General features: G+C 39.2%; 1 protein-coding gene across 13 annotated transcripts in view; it reads right to left on the bottom strand.

The window, feature by feature from the left end:
• The window catches only part of LOC109484945 (girdin-like), a 72,595-nt gene that overhangs the window by 29,323 nt on the left and 19,410 nt on the right, over positions 1 to 23,862 (bottom strand). For all 13 annotated transcript variants that reach the window (XM_019788307.1, XM_019788310.1, XM_019788305.1 and 10 more), the window contains exons 4-9: positions 9,747 to 9,816; positions 8,519 to 8,577; positions 6,623 to 6,706; positions 5,869 to 6,009; positions 4,798 to 5,205; positions 4,035 to 4,181 (exon numbers count right to left, since the gene is read on the bottom strand). In XM_019788307.1, the coding sequence (XP_019643866.1) occupies positions 4,035 to 4,181; positions 4,798 to 5,205; positions 5,869 to 6,009; positions 6,623 to 6,706; positions 8,519 to 8,577; positions 9,747 to 9,816 (909 nt within the window). The remainder of the gene's footprint in view (positions 1 to 4,034; positions 4,182 to 4,797; positions 5,206 to 5,868; positions 6,010 to 6,622; positions 6,707 to 8,518; positions 8,578 to 9,746; positions 9,817 to 23,862) is intronic.

Here is a 23,862-nt window from a genome sequence, read left to right as displayed (position 1 = left end):
CATTGGACTACCTTTAATTTCGAGCCCTGAGAATACTGTAAACCATGATTTTTTCACATTACTTTTAATTTATATTTCTTAAGATTCCTTAATATCATTCCTGGGAACAAATAATTTGCTGACTTTCTCTCTAATAAATTCTTCTGCCACTGCAAAAAAACATGTAGTTTACAAACATTGTCCATTTTCTCAGACCGCGAAATTTTGCTACCACGAATATAGAGTGATTTACAGAATTCAGCACTGGCTTTGATTCCAGCACTCAAACATTCAAAGGTCAAGGCTTTTGTTAAAGTGATATACTTTAACGCCTACATGAAAAGAAGCGACCCTCTCTCAATTTTAACCCTTTCCTGGGCTTTGCCATGTATGGCCATTCACACTGCACAAGACCGTGAGCTTGCATTTTGATGCTACGTTTTTGTAGTGGGCTCTATACCCGGACTATATACACACATGGGTGGGGCTTTAAATTCTATAGGGCCTGATTTCAAAGGGGGTCCGTGACAATTTTGACTTTGCACAGGAGCCCATTTCTGGACAATATCTGTCAGTAAACCACACATTCAAGTCAGGACCCTGCCCTGCACTGAAAAACATTGACCTTTTGAAACCAAGACCTTGGACAAAACTGTGTTTAACTAAAGCAAGGAATTACAGATATCCAGCTATCTAAAGCAAGAGAACAAAATGACAACTTTAAATGCACTGATGCAGCATACTAGTATTGTATTCAATGGAATGTGGACCTTGGATTTTTGTTATGATTTTGAGCGAATTATAGCATGTCGACTAAGCCATGTGAAGAATTTTTCAATTAATGCTTAACAATGAATTCAGAATAACAAATAACGACGTGGAATTAAAGCACCAGAATAATTATTGTTATTCTCAAATAAGTTACAAAGTCTTCTCCCTTTCTCAACTCCACCCATTAGTATTATTAATAGCTTTTCAAACTCTTGGGTGTGATATACAGAGCCACACCCATATTACAAGGTCACTTAGCATTATAAAGCAATTAAATACGATCAGACACGTGTAGGGCACACATTTGATTGTAGGGAAATCGTTGTGTCAAACAAACGAATGGTTGAAAAGCATGGTGCTTAAAGAATGTTACTCCCAATGGTCTCTTATCAAAAGTGTTCACAGATTTGGTTCACCACAGATTAAAGGCCACACCAACTTAATTTGATGTAATTTTGTTTCTCGGATTCGCCCTGTCCATTTTTTTCTGATTTGCAAAAAATCTAAATAAACTGCAAAATGCTCAATGTACATGTACATGTATGCACCTTAGTGCAGGTAAAATTGGAGCTGTGCAGAAAAACCCCTTTACAACAATAATTATTGTACATTGTATGTGAATTTGGAGTATTGTTTTCTTTTTTTCTTATTTCCGGAATTGACTGCTACCTGCAATGAAGTATAAATTCTTTTATCAAAAGAAACAATGGTAATAGTTTTAGAACAGTTTTTAGCATGATGTATGTTTAGTACTATGGTGCAGGTAAATTTTGTCTGGTGCAGGTATGCAGAAAAAAGTATTGAGAGCCTTGGTTAGGACACTTGACTTGTTGAGCAAAAGACCATTAGGCACAAATTACGAATTACAAGACATCCCAAGCCAGCAGTTTTTGTAATAGAATCATATGTCATCATGCCTTCATTGATAAACAGTGGACTGTTTTGTACACTAGAGCTGGTCTTCAGATAATTAAAATGCCTCAGATATACCCAGACATTTAATCTTATCTAGATGGCACAAAAGACATATTTGGCAGTCATCAGGTCAATCCCTGTGTCAGACTACTGTAAATCATGATTTTTTCACAGTACTTTTATATTCACGGTTTTCGCGGTCAATTCCGTACCACAAATTTATCATTACCGCGAACAAATAATTTCCACGCTTTCTTTTTCCTGCACCTGCCGCTACTACGAAAGTATAGTTCCCCGAACATGTCCATTTTTCTCGAACCGTGAACTTTTGCTACCGCGAACATAAAGTGATTTACAGTATCTTGTAGACTGTTTTCACAGGTGCAAAAGAGGAAGCTACTGATATACAGGAGGGTCTGCATGGGGGAGTTCCTGACAATGCTTTACGGTAAATTTAGGAGGGTCTGCAATGCTTAACGATAAATTCAGGAAGGCTGGCAACAAATTGTTCTCATGTAAGGTTTTAGGAAATACAAATGTACTTTGTTGGATTGTTGTTATGTGTTAGGTATTTGTGTGTCTGACAAAACTAGTGTGAATTTGGGGCAATCTGCTATTCAACTACACGATACGAAGAATTTTTCAACTTTTAAGGCTTTTGATCAAAACATTTCCAACTCCAGATAGAACTCAATAAACTGTTTTGGAGGAAAAGACAGAGCAGTCAACTGTCATTTGCCTGAGGGTTACTAGACAATTACCTCCAGATTGCAGAGGTCACGACACCCCCTATGTGATATCACTCTGGGTTATTAGGGTCAGGTCCAATAGTGTGAGAGAGAGGAAACAACCAGTCACTGGAAAATTGGAAAGTGGTGGGACACTAGTCTTGTGGTTGGTACAGTCTGATACATGATTAGAGAAAGCATCCCATGGGAAAAGAACAAATGGTGTGAATTTGCACTTCCCTCCTTGTAGCTCTACAATGGTTGGGTTGGCTTAAGATCATTAAAAATTTAAGGGTGTTTGTTTTACAGTATTTTCACTTTTTCTAATATGTATAATAATAGTATGTTCCATCCTGAGAATACATCTTACTATCCAAGTAACATTTATAAACTATCTACCTCATGTCTATCTTATACCTGTAACAAGTCATTCAGGTGTAACATAGCCAGCTGCCACATCTGGTGTGTTATGCAGAAGGGATAGAAATACAGATTTTCGGCAGTTATAGAAATACAGATTTTCTCCAAAACCGGAAGTTCCGCTGCAGTAGCACACAAACCACCTACGTACATGATCTAACTGGGGGATGGCCTGTAATTTTTGCTGTCACTTCCCTCTCTAACAAATACTTCGCTGACTTTTTTTTTCTGCACCTGCCGCCACCGCGAACATATAGTTCTGTGAACACCTCCATTCTTCTCAGACCGCAATATTTTGCTACAGTGACTACAAACATAAAGTGCAGTGGTCGAAATACTTTTTTTCAGTGCTCTGCAATTTTGCAGAAGAGTCGAAATTTGGATCTGCAATTTGGAAATACTTCCTGCATGCAAATACACATGCCTCCATACTACACCCTTCTCAGACGAATTATGCCTTTTTACATCATATATAGCTTTGTAAATCTGTAGCATTACTGGAATTCTTTTAAGTTTGAAATATTACTCTTTTTAATTTCAGACTTTATAGATCCTTCTCTTTCACATTGCAGAAGAAATGCAGGTTTATTAGCAGAAACTATTGATTCATATGCAAATTAGTGAAGACAAATTTTTGGAGTCAAAAGGAAACAAAAGATAGACAAGTCAAGACAATGATGATATAAATTAGTGAAGAAGCTCCTGTTGTTTCAGAACAGGATTTAAGTGTTGTCTGCCCCTAGGGCCTGAGAGTTCTAGTGTGCTAAATTGAAAACCATTAAATCTGGAGCCTACTTTTCCTTCTGCAAAATTGCAGATTGTATAAATTTTTCTTCTGCAATCTTGAAAATCTATCTTGGGGTAGGCCTCTAGAAAAACCACCCTGGTTTCTGGCCTACCCCGCACATTCTTTGATTATTATTATTTGATTGTGTAATTGTTTTTAATATACGTGCAAATGGTAAATAAACAATAAACAATATCTGCAGATTGCAGACTGCAGACAGGTATTTCGAACACTGAAGTGAATTTTACAGTATTTTCTACCTCTTTCAAGTTTATCATTATTATTAGACTGGGTACCAGACTGCTGCCTGGGCCAGTCTACCAGTCTGGCATCCAGGCTAGCATATTTCCTTTCCACCTCCACATATCCATCCAGTCCCTAAGGTCTAGTGTAGCACACACACACACAATGTGCCCAGTGTTCCCCCCTCTCACCTCCTCCATCTCCTTCAGCTGTGCCTTGATCCTCAGGTTCTCCTGTTCCACCTCCACCCACTTCTCCTTCTTAGCCCTGAGGGACTCCACCTGCTCCTCCAGCATGGCCTTGGTCTCGTGGAGGATCCTGTTGTCTTCACGCAGCTCCTGGAGGGCAGGAAGGGTTAGGGGTCAGGCTTTACACAGAAATTGCATGTTACAGGCAGTGGGATCAGTCTAACTGATCTGCCGTAGGGCAGCCTACTGGTACAGTACCATGAAAATCATTCAGGTAAAGGCCCAAAGTACTGGAACATCTATGTAAAAATGAGGTTTATTTGTTAACATTCAATAAATAATCATGCAGTACAGATATCAGCAGGATAAGTAATTACTGAACAAAGTGTGTGTGAGTTCTATTTCTTCTGATAGTTTGTGTACACAAGTATCAGGGCTCGAAATACAGGGTGCATGTGCACTTTAGTGCAGGTAAAATTGAGGATGTGCTGGTATTTCTGATGTCTACCTGCACTTAATTACCTGCACCGGTCAATGCACTGGGTTCATAACATAGACTATTCTATGTACTATGTGTGTGTGGATTCCTATTTGCTGCATTGACCATCTATGTATAAGTATAAAATAAATACTAATGGCAATGGTTTCCATACATCCTAAATTCAGTTAAAATCTGTCTGGTACAGGTAATTTTCAATGTGACAGTAATACCAGGTCCTGGACTACAAAAAAAAAAGTATTTTGAGCCCGAGAAACAGAAACTAACCTCAGTCCGGGCCTTATAGAAGTCCAAGTCGTTGAGTTTCTCCTTGTACCTCTGGATCTCTGACTCAAACTTCTCTGTCTTGCTCAGTTTCTCCTTGGCCACGTCCAGCTCGTCCCGGTACGCCCTCGCCGAGCGCGCGTCCGTGCTCAGCTCCAGGTTCTCCTGCCGGAGTTTCTGCAGCGTGAGGTTGGTCTGCTCGATCTCGTGCTTGAAGTCCACGACTTGTTCCGTCTTCTCCTCCAGCTCCTGTCGGAGTCTCCTGAGTTTGGCCTTGGTGTCGGCCAGCTCCACGGTCAGGTGGTTCTTGTCCTGGGGCTGTCCCGGGGTGACCGGGGACTGTGCCTGTTTGCTGGCCTCCTGCTGGGCCAGCTGGTAGTAGTCCCTCTCTTGTGTGATCTCTGCAAGAGCCTGGGAGGGAAAACGGGAATGTCAACTTTGAGTCCCCATCACACATTCAGAACCTTCCTCGACCATAAACAAACCAAGGTTGGATGAAGTTTGGGAGGTGTCTGACCAGATTTTTCCGAATAAAATGAAATTTGAGTTAAGTTTGAGTCATCTTTGACCCCCAAAAAGCCTGACTATGACATTTACCATGATGATTGTAGTCTGTTTACATGTATGTTTTATTTTGCGTAATTTGTAGTAATCTTGTATTTGAACCCTGTAAGATTAGCCATAACTAATAAGGCTACACTGTCTTAATTTTATGGCTGACATCCTCTGAAGACACTCAAACTAGTGCACGCGAGTGAATAAAAAAAAAAAAGTCCAGCCAAAAAAAATGCAGCTAAGCCACAGCAATACAGTAGTACATAGAGACTTTTATGATAAACCGGCACATTCTGGCCTTTTGCGGCATTGTATGAATCAGCCCTGTACTGAGTTCTCGAGTTCCGTGGAACTTTGTCAGCCTGGGTGACGTCCTCTGTACTAGGCCAGAGGCTTGGAGGTGACTTTTTTTTTTTGAGAACAGGCAAAAATCAATGCGCGTGCAGATGGCTTTACTTAGGCTAAAGAGTATTGTACTGAACAGAATAAAGAGAGAAAACTTGTGTTAACTGTTCTGACCTCACAGTAGTCGTCCCTCTCGTTGACCAGTCTCTTGAGATGGTAGAACATGTTTCTGGACAGACCGTCCAGCTCCTCAGGAGGGATCTCTGTCAGCTCACTCCACTGGGTACAGAAGATGTTGTCTGTGTTGTCTGTGATCTGTACAGGGGAGAGATATCACAAAGTTTGTACTGTATACTAGAGTTTTCATTATGTACCTTACAAGTACCCGACCTTATGGCGTCGGGTGGTGTGGTGGTTAGAGCAATCGACTATGAACCGGGGAGACCCGGGTTCGATTCCGAGTCGTACCCGGTACATGTCACTTTACACGACTTTCCTCACTCCACCCAGGTGTGAATGGGTACCTAACTTCGGTTGTGGAAAGTCGTATTGAGGTCACCTGGTGGCACCGAATGGCAGCCGCACAGACCCTTGCGACAGTTCCACAAAAATAATTGTGGAACAAATATGTGTATCATGTGTATTATTTGATTGTTGTAATTGTTGTGATTTGTATTGATTATTATGTGATACCCTGCATCAATTCAGCCGTATAAAGGCTGCGACTGCACGGGTACTGTTTGGACAATAAAAGTACAAGTACATGTACCTTAAGTTAGATCCTCTTACAACTAATGTTGTATTGGTTGGCAAGCATTATACACCCTCCAAGAGTTATTGGCATGCCTCTTGCTTACATGGTTATATCTTTTATTGAATGAGTAACATTTTCATGAGATATTCTTAAATGTTAGGCCATAGAACCTACCTCTTGAATATGTCCAACCATAGCATGTTGTACATCCAGGTCTAGCTCTTTGATTTTCTCAATGAAGCCCTCCTTCTTTTCACACTGTAGGTAATAAATGAATATGATACGTGTATGATGAAAATGTTCCACAGAAAATAATATTCTATCACCATTTAATTACAGCATAAAGGGGGGCTTAAAATCATATCTATTAAACAACAGCTGAATTTTTACATCATTTTTACATACATTTTAAAAAACTAGGACAGTCCTTTGTCTGAATTACAAATGTATATATTCAGAGGGCGCAAGGTAAAAAATACATTGCAGTACCATAATGTTCAATGAACTGACAAAAAATCACTAACGCAAACAGATATGCATACATATTTATAAAAACAAAATGCTTTCATCTAAATTTAAAGATAAAATAAACACTTCCTGCAGGAAAGAGTCCTAAACTGACATGTTTCTGGCACAGTTGATTGCAACTACTGGGATTTAAAGTAAAAATGTACTTTCATTGTGACCAACTTCCCAATAATACATTGTTGTCTTGATTCTTTGACTGCCACTTCTAAGAAGCAGGAACAGAGCTTGTGATGGTAGCAGTTTGTATGCACGTAAAACCCAGTCTTTCATATGGACATGAGCATGTGTGGGGCCCAGGAAACAAATTGCTGTGTTTCCTGTTTAAGTTCTGAAAAAAACTAGGGTTGGTAGGTAGGGATTATCTTTTTTTTCTTTCTTTTTTTTCTCTTAGACTTTGGCAATCTCTAGTGATTTCACGTATACAATACAGTTCACCCATTTTCAATGTCAATGTTGGAAAACCGATTGTACAACGTTTCATCTCTTAGGCAGGGCTTGAAATACTGGGTGCCTGTGCACGTTAGTGCACCCAAAATTGGAGCTGTGCACCCAATTTTTTTCTGTGAGTGCACTGGTGCACCCAAATATTTTTGTAGGTATTTTTGTACATATCAAAAAATAGTATGCAGAATATTCCTAGCATCTAAGTGTCAGATAAATAATATCATTAAAATATTTGTTGTAGTACTTGTTTAAGATTTCAAAGTTAGCTCCCATTTCAGATTCAAGCTCAGAAGAGGAGCAGTAAGACCTGCAAATAGGATTAGTTTCATATGGTGCACCCAAAAAAGTTTTTGTGCACCAGTCCTAATTTTTTAGGTTGGGTGCACCAGTGCACCTATTCCCAAAAATGAATTTTGAGCCCTGCTAGGGTTGGTTGGGAAACAGAAAACACAACATTTGTTTTCCTAGGCCTGTGTAGGCTAGCTACCTTTCATTCTACCCCATTGAAAAGATTGGGGACTAATCCATGGAGACTATTGTGTGCTGAGGGATGCAAATCATCGGAGGAACAAGGACTGCTCAGTCCTCTTTATCTTTAAATTGTGACATCAAAAAAAGGACTTAAAACCCCCTCGGTGACATAAAGAACATTTTATCCTCTATCAAAAATAAAAGCAAGACAAAAAGTACACAGAGCATGCATGTTGCTGTTTCTAACAGTATTCTGACATACAACCATGTATACAACTATTCTTTGGGTTTTGAATTTTGAACTTTTAGTTTTAATCAAACTACTGCATTGATAGATGGTAAACTGTAACATTACTAGGAAGACAAGGACTTTTTTCAACTGTTTGGATCAAACTATGAGCATTTTTGAGTTTTTCCAGAACCTGAATATTCTTCTATTTTTTTTGGAAGACAGGAAAAAATTAAGCGGACGAATTCAAGAACCAACTGATGAAATTCGTGAAGCCTAACCCCAGTGGTCAAATGGATTGAAACCTTTCTTATTCAAAATTTCAAACACCTGGCAAAGAAAAAGCATTCCTAATCGTCTTGTTTATTTACACAGGGTAGTAGACTGTCTAATCCTACCTGTACTGCACAGCCCAGCACTAAAAGCAGTATCTTCCTCAACTCATGGATGCATTGTTCTGTGAGAAAAAAGGGTGGAACATGGAATCATCCAATACAAACAAAAGACAAAAACATGACACAGTAACGCTAATTCTTTGAAATGTTGGTTGAGCATTCATTGTATTGACTAACTCTTTTTTCAATCAGTAAATCTTTGTAAGTTGACAAGGATGTCACACTTTATAGACAATTTTACACAAGGAGATTTTTATGTCTCAGAGTCATACATGTACTAGTAATGATTTTGTACCACAAAGTTCAATCATTACTAACAGGTTGCTATGGGGAATGAGAGATTTCAAACTTTTGTGACCTTCAAGTTCACCGCATTTCCTGTGTCTAACCTTCTGACCTGTTGTTCTACCTGTCAATCTTTCTCACCCATGTGCTATCAAGCAACTTTCTCTATACAAACAGACACAAAACAATACTTCCATACTAGGAAGTAACTACCGCAATATTGCCCTTGGCATAAAAAAATGTTGTGTTTCCTGTTTCAGTCCTAAAAAAATAGTGTTGGTATTGGTAGGTAGGGATTATCTTTTTTTTTCTTTCTTTTTTTTAGACTTCAGCAATCTGTAGTAATCCAACTTGCAATACAGTATAATTAACAATTTGATAGTAAAACTTGAATGAGGACACTCTTCTTATTTTCAATGTCATCACTCAGGTGACAGATCATGGAGCTAGAAAAGGTCAATCAGATTGAAAAATTTATGTCCCATGCAGGGGTCCACGCACAAAAAAAAGTCTAGGGTCAGCATTTTTTTTCTAGAGTTGGTTGGGAAACAAGAAACACAACATTTTCTTTCCTAGGCAGCATGCAAAGTACCTGGTTGCCAAATTTTACTTGGGGCAACCTACCTGAATTTTAAGAACCCCCCCCCCCAATCATGCCCACTTGGCTTGCAGCACTGTATCTGGCAGATGCTTTTTAATGTTAGGTATTAATGGCTATTGCTAGTATCAGTTAACTAAAGGCTGTTGGAAATATCGTTGAAGGATTATGTATGTAACATTACTTGATTTGAGGAACGTAGTAACTTATAGTAATAAATTCTGATGGGCAACCTAATTTTTGCCATAGGTTGCCCACTGGGCACTGGGCAATCTGGTTCAAAAAAGTATTTTGTACACTGCTAGGCCCTTATACAGCTGTGAATCCAATATCAAGAACTGGCCCTACCTCCTTCAGGCTCCTTGCCAATAGCAATGATGTCAGGAAGTTTCATCACAATCAGCTGCTGAAGAACCTCCTGTAATAGAACAATAAATAATGGATTGATTACTAAACAGATCAATGACCTCTGGGCTGCAGACAAGTAGTCAACAGTGGCAAATCTCCATAACTGTTGACCTGTCACCTTCTTAGCTGATACAAATTGGGGGTCAATACACATAGTACAACAGTTACAAGGTACTGGTAAATAATTTCTGCTTTGAGTTACACTTAAACATGTAACAGCACACATACATTGTACACACTGTGCTTCTTGTTTGTAATATTATATCCATGATAATTAAAAAAAGCTGTGCCAACATTTTATGCTAGACTAAGTTAGTCTAAAATATACATGGTGTACACCAACCCATAGCTTAATCAGTTCTGTATCTCATATAATTATAAGGTACCTGAAGCAGTTTTGGGGCTTGAGAATGAGAACGAAAGTCAAAGTCAATAGTCTAGTCACTTATTCATCGTCTTGGGGCTTGTTTTTGTGCTGTTTCAAACTTCCAAGTATGAAACATTCATAATATTTATAGGGTCAATGCTAGTGATGCATACCTAAACCCAATTTTAGCTTCAGGTCCGGATTCAAGTCCAGAGGTTTAGGTTCAGTTCCGGACTTGTAAGTCAGGACCTACATGTAAACCCATGGCATACACAATTGCATGTTGGCAACCTTGTAATATTGTCTGGGTGAAACTTTGGCCACATAACATGGAGGCCGGTACTTGACAATGCCCGATGGCAATGTTTTCTTCATTTTGCAGCAAAGATTTTACAATCTACGGAAGGTTTTAGGTGATTTGGAAAGAAAAGGGGTATGTGAAATGGTCTTTTATGGTAATAAGTCCAGACTCGGTTCTTGACTTTTAGGTTTTTTTTGGACTTGAACCTAAACATTCTTACAAGTCCGGATCCAAGTCCAGTGAACCGGTATGCATCACTAGTCAATGCCCTGATATTGTTTTGGGTACATTCAAATCAAAAGCATCACGATCACATCTGTGCAATATTGTCTTCACTAGTTGCGATCTTGCCATTTCTCTTTTGGATGAAACGTCCAATATGCCACAAAAATTACATGTAGCTTGACTAAAAGGATGATTTCCATCATTTAACTGCTGACAGTATTAGCTAAGTTACCTAACTGAAAGAATTACATTCTGATAAAATGTCTGACAAATTCAGCTACATAAGATTGACTGGTGGTTTTATGCTATGTTAACTTTCATTCCAAGCAACTTGCTACACTTGGTACAACTGTGAGTCTACAGCGCAAAAGAATGTTAGTTAAATTTACCGTCACCACAGGCTTTTAGTGCAACAAAATTAAAATACCACCTGTGTAAGATTTATAAAATTTTCTGCATTGCTGCCCCTGCACAAGTGGTGTGAAGGCAGGGCTCTTTGTGTAAGTAGGCATGAAATTTGTTTCTCTGCCTGAGGGAACTCTGTGACAGTTGTTTTTGGTACCTGTATGTTATCTAATACCCTGCCATTCAAACAATTTAGCACTGAAAATGTAAATAGATTTCTGACTATGACATAGTTTTTGACTTAAAAGCATCCAAATTCCAATGCAATTTCAGGGCGGAAAAATCAAAATATTCTGGATGAGGAAATCTGACATTTGCTGCCTTTTTTAGCACATTTTCATCATCATTTCATACTTGAAAAGTTGAAGCATTTGAACTAGCCCCAAAACAAGCTACACAATTTAGGTCCCTTTCTTTTTGGTACCACCAATAAAAAGCTATTACAAACTATGATAGCAAACAAAATACCATTTTTCGTCAGTGACATCGCATTTTTGCCTCCCAGATTTCAGTCTCTATGGGATAGGATTGATTCAACAAAATAGAAAGAAAGACTAGAAAATTGACCTTGAAAATCCAGTTTTGCCACCCTGAAATTCATAATTCTGCCTAAAAAGACATTTGCTTGACATCTTTCCTGACTTTGTCTTGGCTACATAGAGACTGAGTTTCATTCTATATCAGATTCTGTAATTTCAGTTTGCAATTTCGTGGTTGTCGCAAGGTACAAGACTGTAATTTGTATCATGTACATTTTATGGCTTCAAAACCTGAACCCAATTTTGTCCCAGTATCAAAAGAATTCTTTCTATCTAACCCATCAAACAATCTATATATACACTGTGCCAATGTCATTGGCTTCTGACTAGAAATAGAGGAAGAGTTGTATTAAAGTTTTGTGGAACTTCAGGTATGCTTGCAAGTTATGTGGGGTAACTACTGGGTCAACAATTTTTATCACCTCAAATTTATCCTATAACGTGTCACACAAATTTGTTTTAGGAAAGCTAAAATGCGATCAACTTGGTGACAACGCCAATACGGCATACATGTAGCTGACCAAGTTTATTCTTCAATCACCTTCATGGTTGACATTTTTCGGTGCGCTTAACGGGCGCTGATGGCATTACCACGGTCAATCAACCGTACCAAATACTGACAAGAACTAATGTCTACAGGGCATACATGTACCACAAGAATTGTTATTTTATTTACCCACAACTCTTCTCAATTCCTTAATTGCATTAAAGGTACCCAGGAAAGGAAAACTGGATTTTCGAAGTCAATTTTCCAGTTATTTTAGTTTATTACAGTAGCATTGTGAGTTAAACCAAATCCCATATTTTAGTTAATAGAACATGTAATATATATAACTTATTATAAGGCAAAAATTTCGCAGACGAAAAACGGCTGATCATTTTGTGTCATAGGCTATTTATCGGTGGTACCCATAAATAAAGAGACTCCTCACGTAGCTTGATTTCGGGCTATCTCAAATGCTTCAAGTATGAAATGATGACAAAAATGTGCTCAAATTCAATGGCAACTACTTACATGGCATACATGCCAATACATATATAAGACAAATTTCCTATAAATCCAAAATATTTTTTGTTTTGTCGTCCTAAAATTACATGGAAATCATATATGGTACCTAATCATGGTTCTAAGCAACTCCAACATCAAAAGTGATAGGTCTATATTACACAGGCCTATAAGATAACATAAGAGTCTAGTGGTAAAAAGATATGGGGAGGGCACTTTCATTTCCAGTAGGTCAGTCGCCATCTGGGAAAGTGTGTTGAAGTATGCTGGGGCTATGGGAGTTATCGGTGGCATTTCTTTTGGTCAGGGGGATACTCCAAATTGCAAGTGGGGGATGCATTTTCACATGGCTGAGTGCAAGGAATATTACTTTAGAGGAAAGCGGCTCGATCAGTATGTCAAAAATGCCGTCTACAACATCGTGCCCTCTTGTACATATAGCATTCCTCTCAAAATGAAGTGCCCGTTTTTGTACCAAGGGCTGGAACTATTGTCATATCTTTAACTGCAGGAGTCTCTGACAATGATTTAGGTTCTTGGTAGCCTCTACCAGGCTTCAGAAGCGGCTGGAAAGAGTAGAAATTGGGCAAGTAGACAGATAAAATGCCAAGGGAGTTGGTCCACTAAAGGAGTAGAGCTAAACCACTCTCGAAGTGTACTACTTTTAAGGGACTAACTCCCCTGACATGTTATCTGTCTATCTGGCCAATTTCTACTCTTTCCAGCTGCCTCTGAACAGGGGTGCCACCAGAGTATACAGTGCAATTTTATTATTGTAATACTGTACTGTGCAATTTTATGGAATACAGTAAAAAATTGTATTAGTATACAGTGCAATTTTACGGAAAACGGTGCAATTTAAAATTAGTATACAGTGCAATTCTATGGAATTACAGTGCAATCGTATTAGTATATATAGTGCAATTTTACGAGTAAAATTGCAAGTGGTATACTAGTACCATTATACTAGTAAAATTGAACTCAATACTAGTAAAATTGCACTGTATTCCATAAAATTGCACTGTATTCCGTAAAATTGTATTGTATTCCGTAAAATTGCACTGTATTCCGTAAAATTGTATTGTATTCCGTAAAATGGCACTGTATTCCGTAAAATTGCAAGTTGTATACTCTGGCACCAGAGGCTACAGTAGGCTCTTGATCCTGATACAGATTAAGACATAAATCAACACCTGACTGTGATTTACTCCTGATCTGCATAATTCAGATGCCACAAGTGTATCTGTGGCTGCCCCTGATCAGATCTCGCAAGCCAAAATAACACATCAATTTGATATGCCTTTCTTCACCTTTCAAGCAATACACAATAGTACTAGTCTCGGATAGTATGTCGGCTGGAACTTAGATTTTTATGGTTTTCGTTGGATGTCATTTCTATTTGCACATCCGAAACCATATAAATAACTTGTCTGCACCAAATATATCTCTCTCTACTGCTCAGAGAGCTCTTATCTACAAGTAATTAGAGTTGATCAGAGAAAAGCATGTAACGATATCTGCATGCCTTCTTCTAGTAGCCTTGGGAGCTATCTAAATTATGTGCTTGCAGCCTAGTTTAGTCCGACACCCCATAAATACAATGGAACAACCAACGAGATCGTTCCCAAGACCTTTCATAGGAACTACAGTAGTCAATTCACAAATGTACCTTGAAGCATTGCAGGCTTGCCTGAATTTACTATTAAGCACTGCTAGCCCTACTAAATTTATCACTATACGTAGCCAGGAAACAGTGCAACAAAACTTTTTTTGACCAAACTTTTTTTTTATTTGCACGCTCGCATCAGTTTTGGGGTTCCCAGAGGATGTCATCCATATAATGAAATCAACATGGCCTGAGGTACGCCGGTACACTAGGATATACCAGGTAACAGTATTTGTTTATAGCGAAGCGTGATGGTACTGGCTTTATCTATCTCAGCCCCAGGTGTACAGAGATCTTGATAAAAGTGCAACTGTCATCACCTGTCAGTTCTGACAAAGGAGAGGCACTGTAGCCTTTTGCTTGCCCTTTGCATACAGATCTAGAAGGTGTCATTTGAAAATGCCATGTAGGGTAGCATTATTACTATTAGAAAATCATGAGGGGTCGCATAGGAGGACACAGTAATTAAATCAACATTGCCTTATCACTAAAACAAAACAAAAGTGGCTTGCCCTGATTTAGTTTGATGGTTTACCTCTTGTATCACTCCTGTCACAGATGGTTGAGTGTTTTTTTTTTACACGTATTGTCACACCAGGTGTGTTCGAGATAGACCAGGATATCCTGTCTATTGACTGTTGGTCTCTGTAGTCGCCTTAACACAGACAATCGACTTACGAACCGTTAACATGCCGGTCACTAGTGCTGTTTCTCCACAGATAGTTTTGTAAACACGTCAGGTTTCACACACACACACTCGCTCGAAGAGAGATAAATCTTAGGTTCAAGGTCCTGCTGAAATATTTACACCAAGTAATCAAGTGGTCTTTAAATTTTCTTGATACCACGCTTTAGCCTTGGGATCGTTCTTGTGAATTATCACTGGTCGTGCATTGATACAGTATGAAATTATTGGCTTCTGTCATTTTCTCATTGTATGTACCTCAAGCACTAGTACATGTAGTAGGCTAAAGAAGCAAAATGTTCACATGTCTATAGGTACTGAAAATGCATGAAATAAAGTTTCACAGGGTTTTGAAATGCAGATGTTGGATTGAAAATTTCATGGGCTTACCATAGGCCGACCGTTTTTCATAGGTTTAGTTTGGGAAACCTGGAAACATTTTTTTTCTCAGGCACTATGAGTATGAGTACGAAAGCTATATACTGTAAATCACGTTATGTTCTTGCTAGCAAAAGTTCGCAGTCTGAGAAAAATGGACATGGAGAAAGATGAAGAAAAGTGCAGCAAAAAGAAAGTTGGCGAATTATTTGTTCACGGTAATGATACAGAAGTGACTGGAAAAAAAATGCAAATTCAAAAGCCCCGCCAAAAAATTGCGATTTACAGTATAGGATATTTTATAAACCGGAGTCAGGAAAGGCATGTCTGTACACAAATACATATACATCTGACTATCCAATGGTTAAACAAAGTCTTAGACTTTCCACAGGTATTTGAAACATCTGGAAGACAACATGGGTCATTGAAGATCACGTCATGAGGATTGTAGTAAGCATGTTTGTACACAACTCTGTCTTTTGTTGCTGTTTCCTGTCCGTGTTTGTTCCAATAACGTTCCAACCAACTTCAAACAGAGAAGAGCTAAACAAACTCCCAGTCAGGATTATTTGAAGAATTCGTTAGTTGTTTTACTGTGTAACTAAATTATTGTTCGTATGACACACAACTTTCTAACAAACAGTGACTTTGACAATACCGGTACATTGTATCTAGAGGGATCGAAAAACATTTTTGTTCCACTTCTAGTACATACCTGCACCTGGCATGTTTAAAAATTGACCACTCTTTTTCAATTTGCCTTTTTCAGATCTGACCTCCTTCATTTGGCTCGTATACTACTTACATTGTATACAAGTAGCTATATTAATATTCAAGCCATAATTATGACTCAATAAAGTTAATTTCTATATCCATCCATCTTTTTATCTGTCTTTCTTTAATGTGTCTGTCTATCTATGTATAATTTCAATTGTTTGTATTCTATCCATCCATCCATCCATCTATCCATCTACCATCCTGATCTATGCATACATTTCTATCCATCCATCCTCCCATCCACTTATACAGTTGACACCTCAACAGAATTTTAATTGTTATACAAAATGCTAGGTTTTAAGTCATCAATCATATGCAAACACAACAAATTTAAAGCAGAGTTACATGTACAAGAACAATATACAGGAAGTCTCTTGCAGGGTACAACTCATCCCTGTGCCTGTGCGTACGTCATGAGGCAAAATTGAATAGAGCAACAACGTCACTTCACTGTGTACATACATGTAGCACTATGACATCAATGCCATGCAGGACATCCAGGCCTAGGAAAAAAATGTTGTGTTTCCTGTTTCCCGACCGACCCTAAAGAAAAAACTACAGACCCTGGCCTTATTTTTTTGGTGGACCTCTGCAAGGGACATAAATTTTTCAGGCTGATCGACCTTTTCTTGCTCCATGATCTGACATCTGAGTGATGAAACAAATTGTACAATCCTTTTTCTAACATTGACATTGAAAATATAAGTGTCCTCATGCAAGTTTTACTTTGTTAAACTTAGTGTATTGTTAAAGCAAGTCTTAGAAGTTCATTCTTCTTGGTATAAGTTGGATCACTAGAAATCGTAGAAGTCTTTTAAAAAAAGGAAAAAGAAAAAAGATAATCCCTACCTACCGACCCTAATTTTTTCAGAACTGAAACGGGAAACACAACATTTATTTTCCTAGGCCCCACTTCACTATGTACGTAGCACTATGACATCAATGACATGCAGGACGTCCATGCATGTAATATGTGCTAATTACACATAATAGCTTCCTTCCCAGAGTAACAACTAAGAATTCACCCGCCGTGATTTCCACTAAAAATAGAGTCACTGAGTGTTCCTTTCAAATTTACAGCAAAGTTAGTTTCCATTATGTCATTCTAAGGCTAGACATTTAATTTGTTGGTTCTCAGATTTGCCTCTTCAATTTTTCTGATTTGCAAAAAAAAAATTCTGGTTCTGAATCATCTAAAAAATGCTCATATTTTGCTCCCAACAGTTGAGATAAGTCCTTTTCTTCCTACTTGTTATACTTTTTCCATCTATCAATGCAGTGGTTTGATTAAAAGTTCAAAATTCATTGTTTAGATATTAACGCAGCCTTTTGTGTTGACTTCATGGCTCCTATCGTTGCATTTGTGACTATAATAGGATGCCTAGATCTGTTTTTTTTCTCGCCCTGTCGCTTCATATTTTTTCTGAAAATATCCGAGAATCAACAAATTAAATTGGTGTGGCCTAAGAATACCTAACTCAAAGTAAACCATTTTTGATGAACATTAATGCGTTCTGTACACGTAAGTTGTATTCTTAGGCATGATTTATTGGATGATGTCATTTCCTGTTTGCTATGACCGTTAAAAGGGTTCATGACCAGAGCAATATAAGTGGGCTTGTTCAAATCATACATTAGTCTATTACTTAAAAGCCAATTCCATAGTTCACCCTTGTTGAGATGACCTTCTGACATGTTAAATGTATTTAGTAACATGCGTCAATGAAGGTTTGACATCCAGGTAATGAGATAGGCAAGAAAACAGTAACTCAAGTCAAGCAACTGGATAGATTTTGAGAACTGTTAGAACTTTCAAGTAGCATCCATGACTTTTCGTCAGTGAACAGGAGCTAAAGTACTCATTTATAAGAGTTATTAGGCCACACCAATTTAATTTGTTGGTTCTCGGATTTTTTCAGGAAAAATATGAAGCGACAGGGCGAAAAAAAATAAAAATAAAAACAGATCTAGGCATCCTATTATAGCCCCAAATGCTACGATAGGAGGTATGAAGTCAACACAAAAGGCTGGTTCAAAATTTAAACAATGAATTTTGAACTTCTAATGATACCACTGCATTGAAAGATGGAATAACTGTAACGACTAGGAAGAAAAGGACTGTTTTCAACTGTTCAGGGCAAAATATGTGCATTTTGCAGTTGATTCTGAAAATTTTTTTTTTTTGCAAATCAGGAAAAAATGAAGAGAACCAACAAATTAAATTGGTGTGGCCTTATTTTTGCTTATTATATGGATTGTTCAAAAATTTCTATTATCAAGCCAAATATAAGTTTTTGATAAGTTAAATATCTGTTGAAGTACAGATTCTATTAATCAGTGAAAAAACAAGATTCTGGTTCTGAGTCAACTTAAAAATGCTCATATTTTGCCCCCAACAGTTGAGGAAAGTCCTTTTCTTCCTAGTTCCTATAGTTTTTCCATCTATCTGAATGCAGTGGTTTGATCAAAAGTTAAAAATTCATTGTTTGAATATCAGCCCAGCCTTTTGTGTTGACTTAATGGCTCCTATTATACTATAATTTATAGCATTTGGGGCTATGTAAGGATGCCTAGACCAGGGCTCGAACTTAACTTTTTTCCCTACTGTCCCAGAACTGTCCCAAAAATAAATTCCAACTGTCCCAAAGTGAGGATTGACTGTCCCAAACTGGTTTTCAGGAAGTATGTATTACAACAACAATAAAGCTGAGTCAGAGAACAGTATTGCTGTGTAAGCTAATTGTCAATTGAAATAAACACAAAATCAACTCAAATTGAAACTTGTCTTGGCTGGTTTATTGTGCCGACAAATGTAACAAAGACAAGCCAAAGTTCTTTTCAAACTTTCTTTCCATTTTCTTTCCTTCCACTTGTTATGTGTAGGCTACAGTAAGTGGCCCCTGTAAAGTGTGCATACTGCATGCTGCACACTGCAGTACTATATTATACTGCATGTATTACAATTCACAAATATTTACATGTTTAAATGTTTTACATTTCAAGCCCCCCTCCCCCCTTCCGTCGGCGCATCCCTCTTTCGTACCGGCCGTACGATCTGGAGGCTGACACTCAGTTGTTGAAACCACGCCGTCAGACTGAGATGATCCTGAACGTCTTTGAGGATCGACAGCATTGACTGCATTCGACTCCGGGGCCGCTCGCGGCGAGGAGAAAAAAGAGGAAATTTTCCTCTGTGCCATGCCGGCCATGACTCTCAAATTTTCTGATTTCGGCTGTTTTCGGCATTCCATTCGTCATTTCGCGGGAAACTAGGCGAAGTTTACCGAAAGACACCGTACATTCCCGAGCTTTGCCGGTTCACTATATTTGGCATTGTCAGCTGATCTCCCGAGCATCTCCGGAAATATCCGAACATTAAACAGTTACAGTTCGCCATATATGGCAGATGCCTTGATTGGATGCAAGCTGTGATTGGTTGAATGTTGTTTACATGGATAGAATGTCTGGGAACTGGCGTGGGAAAGTGGCGCCAAGGCGGCGGGCTGCAATAGATCAAAGGCGATGGGCGGGGCGACAAAATAGTGGCCACAAGCGTACACGGGTGCCACACGCGCTGCTCAGCTGAGTGTATCGAATTCGGCGGCTTTTGGTGAGGCCCAAAAATGGGTTGCGCGCCTGACAAACGTATGAACGGCTGACATTCTGATTGTGAATGTTCGTTATTTTTCCAGTGGCCCAAAAATGTCCCAAAGTGATTTTTCAGTTGTCCCGGCCGAAATTTTAGTGGCCAGGGGACATCGGGACATCGTTAAGTTCGAGCCCTGCTAGACCTGTTTTTTTTCTAGCCCTGTCGCTTCATATTTTTTATGAAAAAATCCGAGAACCAACAAATTAAATTGGTGTGGCCTAACGACCACCAATTCCTATAATTCAATATATACGTTTACAATTTGTGCTTCCTAACAAACAACTACGAAACAATGTTCATTGCAAGCAGAAAGACTTCTTTGTAACCTGCGTCTGTACTTAGTGATTCTGCGGTTCCCACAAATTTCCCTTGTTGAGTGGTCGAATGACTGTCCACAAATGGCTATCTCCTTTCCTCAGGTGAGAGGATACCAGATAAGGGAGGTTATCTACCTGCCTAGTTACCGTACACCTGGTCTATTCACCGGGAACATCCGTAACCAGGTAACCAGACGGGCCGGTATCTCTATTTCTTCATGGTTGAGGCACAAGGAGGACAACACCTTTTGAACTCTACAACAAACCAGTACAACTAGCTAATCGGGGGCTACAATTTAGTACAAAAGAGGACTCAAAATGGTTACATGCAATTCACACAAAATGGCAATTGTAAGGCCATGCCAATTTAATCTGTTGGTTCTTGGATTTGCCTCTTCATTTTTTTCTGATTTGAAAAAAAAAAGATTCTGCTTCTGAATCAGCTCAAATATGCTCATATTTTGCCCCCAACAGTTGAGGAAAGTCCTTTTCTTCCTAAATCTTACAGTTTTTCCATCTATGAATGCAGTGTTTGATTAAAAGTTCAAAACTCATTGTTTATATTTTAACCCAGCCCTTTGTGTTGACTTGATGGCTCCTGTCGAAGCATTTGGGGCTATAAAAGGATGCCTACACCTCTTTTTATTTTTACTTTTTTTCGCCCTGTCGCTTCATATTTTTTCTGAAAAAATCCGAGAACCAACAAATTAAATAGGTGTGGCCTAACCAACAAACCCTTTTCCCTGATTTGGATTATAGAGTAAATCGCTTAATGTTTGCGGTAGCAAAAAGTTCACGGTCTGAGAAAAATGGTCATGATTGCGGCACTATATGTTCACGGTGGCGGCAGGTACATAAGAAAGAAAGTCGGTGAATTACTTGTTCGCGGCAATGATAAATTCGCGACCAACACGGAAAAAAAAGTGCCACGAATATAAAGCGATTTACAGTATGGTATTGCAGAATTAAACCTATCAATGACTGCTTTACATGTGCAATAGAAGTACATCACTGAAACTGTATCTGGCTTTTCAGGTGCCTTTTACGCAAAACCGCGGATATAAGGAAACCATTAGCGTGGAGTGCCAGAAAGCTATGGCGTTGTGTTTAGGATAAACCTTGCTCCTGCTGGGTATTATGTTACAATCAACATCCAAAAATACAATCCATTCTACACGGCTCCTCTGTTCTTTTATGACCTTTTAAGTGTTTTACACCAGGGAACACCCTTACCATGTGGTCTGGCTACGTGACTGTTGGACAGTATTTCTCGCCTTATGTTTGTACTGAGCGTAGAACACTCCAGAACGTATCGTAGCCCCACGGTACGTCCATTACAGATCTATCAGCCAGCAATTAACTCACAATTTCTTAACCATGTGGCACTTGCAATCATTGTTTTCAAAATGTCATAAAAAAGAGGACAGTTGGATACGACACGGTGCCGTCGCTTCCCCGTTTGTATACAAGTTGTAGTGCTCGCAGACCTTTGGCCGTGTTTTGCTCAGGTGCTGCCAAACACTTTTGTTTGCACAGAACGCGGCCCATATACCCTCCCCGTGACCCTTCCCTGTTGTAAAAGTTTGAGCGTCACATTGACCTTCGGTGTTACCACCGGCTTTGCAGCCAACAACTCGCCGTGAGTACGTGCGAGCATTGTCCGACCCCCCTCTTCAGTAGGGGGTGGTGAGAATGCGTAGAAGGGCACTCTCGTGCGAGAAATAACCGCGGCGGGGATTTTGTTGTTATGGCAGGGCGCCGCCCGCCACGTTTGTCGGCAAATATTTGAGCTGCTCGGGAACCTGCTGTGGAAAAATGCGCGTCGTAATGAAAGGAAAACAGGACGGGCAAACAGTCGATAAAAGCACCCTGCGTCACCCGTTGATAAAGTGGGCCGTAAACCCTTCAGAGTGACGGGATTAGCCGCGGAGACTTTTTTTGTTCACCTGTACCTGTTGTTACCGAAAAGCTTTTCCCAGCTCCTAATCAGCTAGACAAATACTGCAGCTCTCCACAGCTCCAAGACTTTTCTTGCTGTCCTGAAGACCAATTTTCCTTCCATAGTCTCTCCAAATAAAGGAGGACATTAAACGCTATTAAAATTCTGAAATCAGTTTACGCGTATCAATACAGCGGCCTGACCTACAGGAAATGTGTGTACGTCACTGATAACTCCCGACAAAATAAATGAGTTAGGGGCTTTTTGTGCCGTTACTTCCCTTTTGTGTTTAGGGCCTTTTCAAGGCTGTGGTCTATTCAGAGAGGTAGGAGCTACCTGACACTAATCTATGGACATTCTCTGCCAGTTCTAACAGGGTCTGAGAGACCTTTTTGACCCTTTGCCTGCCTGCCTGGGTCACTACTGGAGCCTGACTAGGGCACCAGACTCCCACAGGTAACTCCAAACAAAGCTGGACTCACAGAGAGTGTCACACACCCACACACAGACACAACAGAGAACACATGGGATACATCAATGCGAATTCTACAAGCGATTTTTACATGCTGGTAAAGACCTGGCTATACCAAAACTGTGTACGAATACGAGATTACGAAAAAACCCTAGTCTCTACCACAGTACCAGACTAACTAAGCTGGCTATATATAGGAGAATTTTTGCTAGGAGAGTTTGGTTGCCTTGGGGTTTTGACTGGTTTCGGAGAGAAAGAAACAACCTTCCATGGCCACACTCCCCTGGCCAATTTTACTCTCCTTTTCGCCGAATTCTAGGATCCGTATTCCCAGAGAAAGGCCTGGTAGAGGCTACGAAAACCCTGCGAAAACTACATCATGTACATGTCAAATTGTTTCTGTGTGTAAATCGGCCTGCCTTGACATGTCATATGTCAACAACATACAATCAGATCATACTTTTTCTAGAGGGCTGTATAGAACCTGAACTCAAAGGTAAGATATGACAATAAAAAACAATTTCTTACATATGAGTCAGAATTATGATGAGCTTATATCCAAGTTCATTATCAGCTCATAAACTGATCTGTCTGTGCAGACATTTTAGACATTATCTCATGCACAAAACAGTGAAAAACGATACAGGGACACTTGGCAAGCCAATGTGTGCCACTCCAAAGATGGTGATGACATATAGAAGTGTGTGGTAGTATGTTATGTAGGAGGGGGAGGGGGGCGTGAAAATCAAACTCTGACCTTGGAAAACTTCTGATGTTAGCATCTAACGCGATAGACATTTACTGCCATTTCTTAGCCCATTTTCCCATACTTAAACTTTGAGCATTAGTGTAAATGTTTAGAATAGCCCCAAAACAATCTACTTGTGGGGTACCACCCATAAAAAGCCAAAACTCGCCTTACAGTTACAATACAAGGCAAGCAAGAATTTTCTGTCACTAGTGTCAGCAACACTTTGCCTCACAGATAACTGAGATATCAGTGTGCTATATATGGGATCAGGTTGATTCAATAAAAGAATGACTAAAAAATTAAATATTGACTTTGAAAATCCAGTTTTGTCACCCTGAAATTTCATTGGATGCCTTTAATTTGAAAATTCTAAGGAAAAAAGGTACTGACATCATATACGCAACATCGAAATAGTGCACTACTACATGTATAGCCAATATGTGACTCCTTTGTTCCATGGTGAGGGTTAGGGGGAGTCCACATGCCTACATGTACATTCCTAAAAATAAAAGAATGACCTTTGAAAATCCAGTTTTGCTACCCTAAAATTTCATTGGATGCCTTTAAGAGGGCCTGCAA

Source organism: Branchiostoma belcheri, unplaced genomic scaffold (genome assembly GCF_001625305.1).
Source record: "Branchiostoma belcheri isolate BF01 breed outbred unplaced genomic scaffold, Haploidv18h27 scaffold71, whole genome shotgun sequence".
NCBI classification, from domain to species: domain Eukaryota; kingdom Metazoa; phylum Chordata; class Leptocardii; order Amphioxiformes; family Branchiostomatidae; genus Branchiostoma; species Branchiostoma belcheri.
Note: the sequence above shows the minus strand (reverse complement) of the source record. Positions and strands in the feature narration are given on the sequence as shown.